This window comes from Lolium rigidum, chromosome 4 (genome assembly GCF_022539505.1).
Source record: "Lolium rigidum isolate FL_2022 chromosome 4, APGP_CSIRO_Lrig_0.1, whole genome shotgun sequence".
Taxonomy (NCBI): domain Eukaryota; kingdom Viridiplantae; phylum Streptophyta; class Magnoliopsida; order Poales; family Poaceae; genus Lolium; species Lolium rigidum.
Window position 1 is genome coordinate 206,901,260 of NC_061511.1, and position 1,026 is coordinate 206,902,285.

Here is a 1,026-nt window from a genome sequence, read left to right on the forward strand (position 1 = left end):
CCGCCGCCCTGCCCGCGATCCTGCTCCCAGCCGCCCTGCCCGCCGCCGTGGCCCTGCAACCGAGGCCTGCTTTCAACCGCCCTGCCCGCCGCCTCGACCCTGCAGGCGAGGCGAGACCTGCCCGGAGCCGCCCTGCACGGGAACATTTGGGGACCCGCGGACGCCGATGACGTCGAATCTCCATCGAGACCGCGGGCGGCTCCGTCTCCGATGCCCGCCGCCTTGCACCCGAGCCCGTGCGCGGTGACCTGCGCCCGTGGCCAGCTGTGCGGCACTGGCCCGCCGCCGTCACGTCCCGTGCCTGCCAAATTGCTCCCACCGGCATAACTCTGTGTTGTGAGTTTTCTCAATCAGCTATAATTCTTCTCCATATATCTTCTTCCGATCATACAAGTTCTTTTTACAGAATTCTTCACCGTACTGGTACCTCTATGCAAAGTTTGTGGATTTCCTTATGGACAGGCTTCAGTGAACATTTCTAACAGAAAATTTCTTTGATTTGCACTCATTTTTTGACACTTTCTCGCTTAATTTTTGTAGATGGCATTGCGTTGGAGCGCACTGATGCTGCAGTAAAAAAGTTTCTATATGGTCAGCCAAGTATGCAGTTGTCGTTTCTATAAAGTGAACTTGAGAATTGTACTGCAATTCTTGCAGGTTGGTACAGTGAGTGAAGCAACATATAGTCAAAAGAAGAAGAGGTGCGATACAGGTAGTTCCGGACCAAGTTTTATATTGTACTAGTTCTATTTATGATAGATATCTCTATATCTGCATATCTTCTTGGCAAAAATAAATGTGATCTGATGGTTAAGCTTGGTTAATCCGGAGTTCAAGCAACACCGAGTTATGATTTGATTAGTTAACCATTAAATCTAAATTATGGCAACTCAAAACTATATGCGCTGCAGTTTTCATATTTTCATTTTAATTAGTAATGAATTTTATTAGTCATGTTTATAGCCCATGGTGAAATTTATTACGGGACAATTCGTTTCATCAATCACAGAGCATGGATGACTGATC

At 47.6% G+C, this 1,026-nt stretch overlaps 1 protein-coding gene across 1 annotated transcript in view; it reads left to right on the forward strand.

Moving 5' to 3' along the window:
* Positions 1-210: 210 nt before the first annotated feature.
* Positions 211-1,026, forward strand: part of LOC124648108 — a 7,110-nt gene continuing 6,294 nt past the window's right edge. Inside the window, exons 1-3 of the mRNA XM_047187925.1 lie at positions 211-292; positions 541-572; positions 658-666. Coding sequence (XP_047043881.1) covers positions 211-292; positions 541-572; positions 658-666 — 123 coding nt within the window. The remainder of the gene's footprint in view (positions 293-540; positions 573-657; positions 667-1,026) is intronic.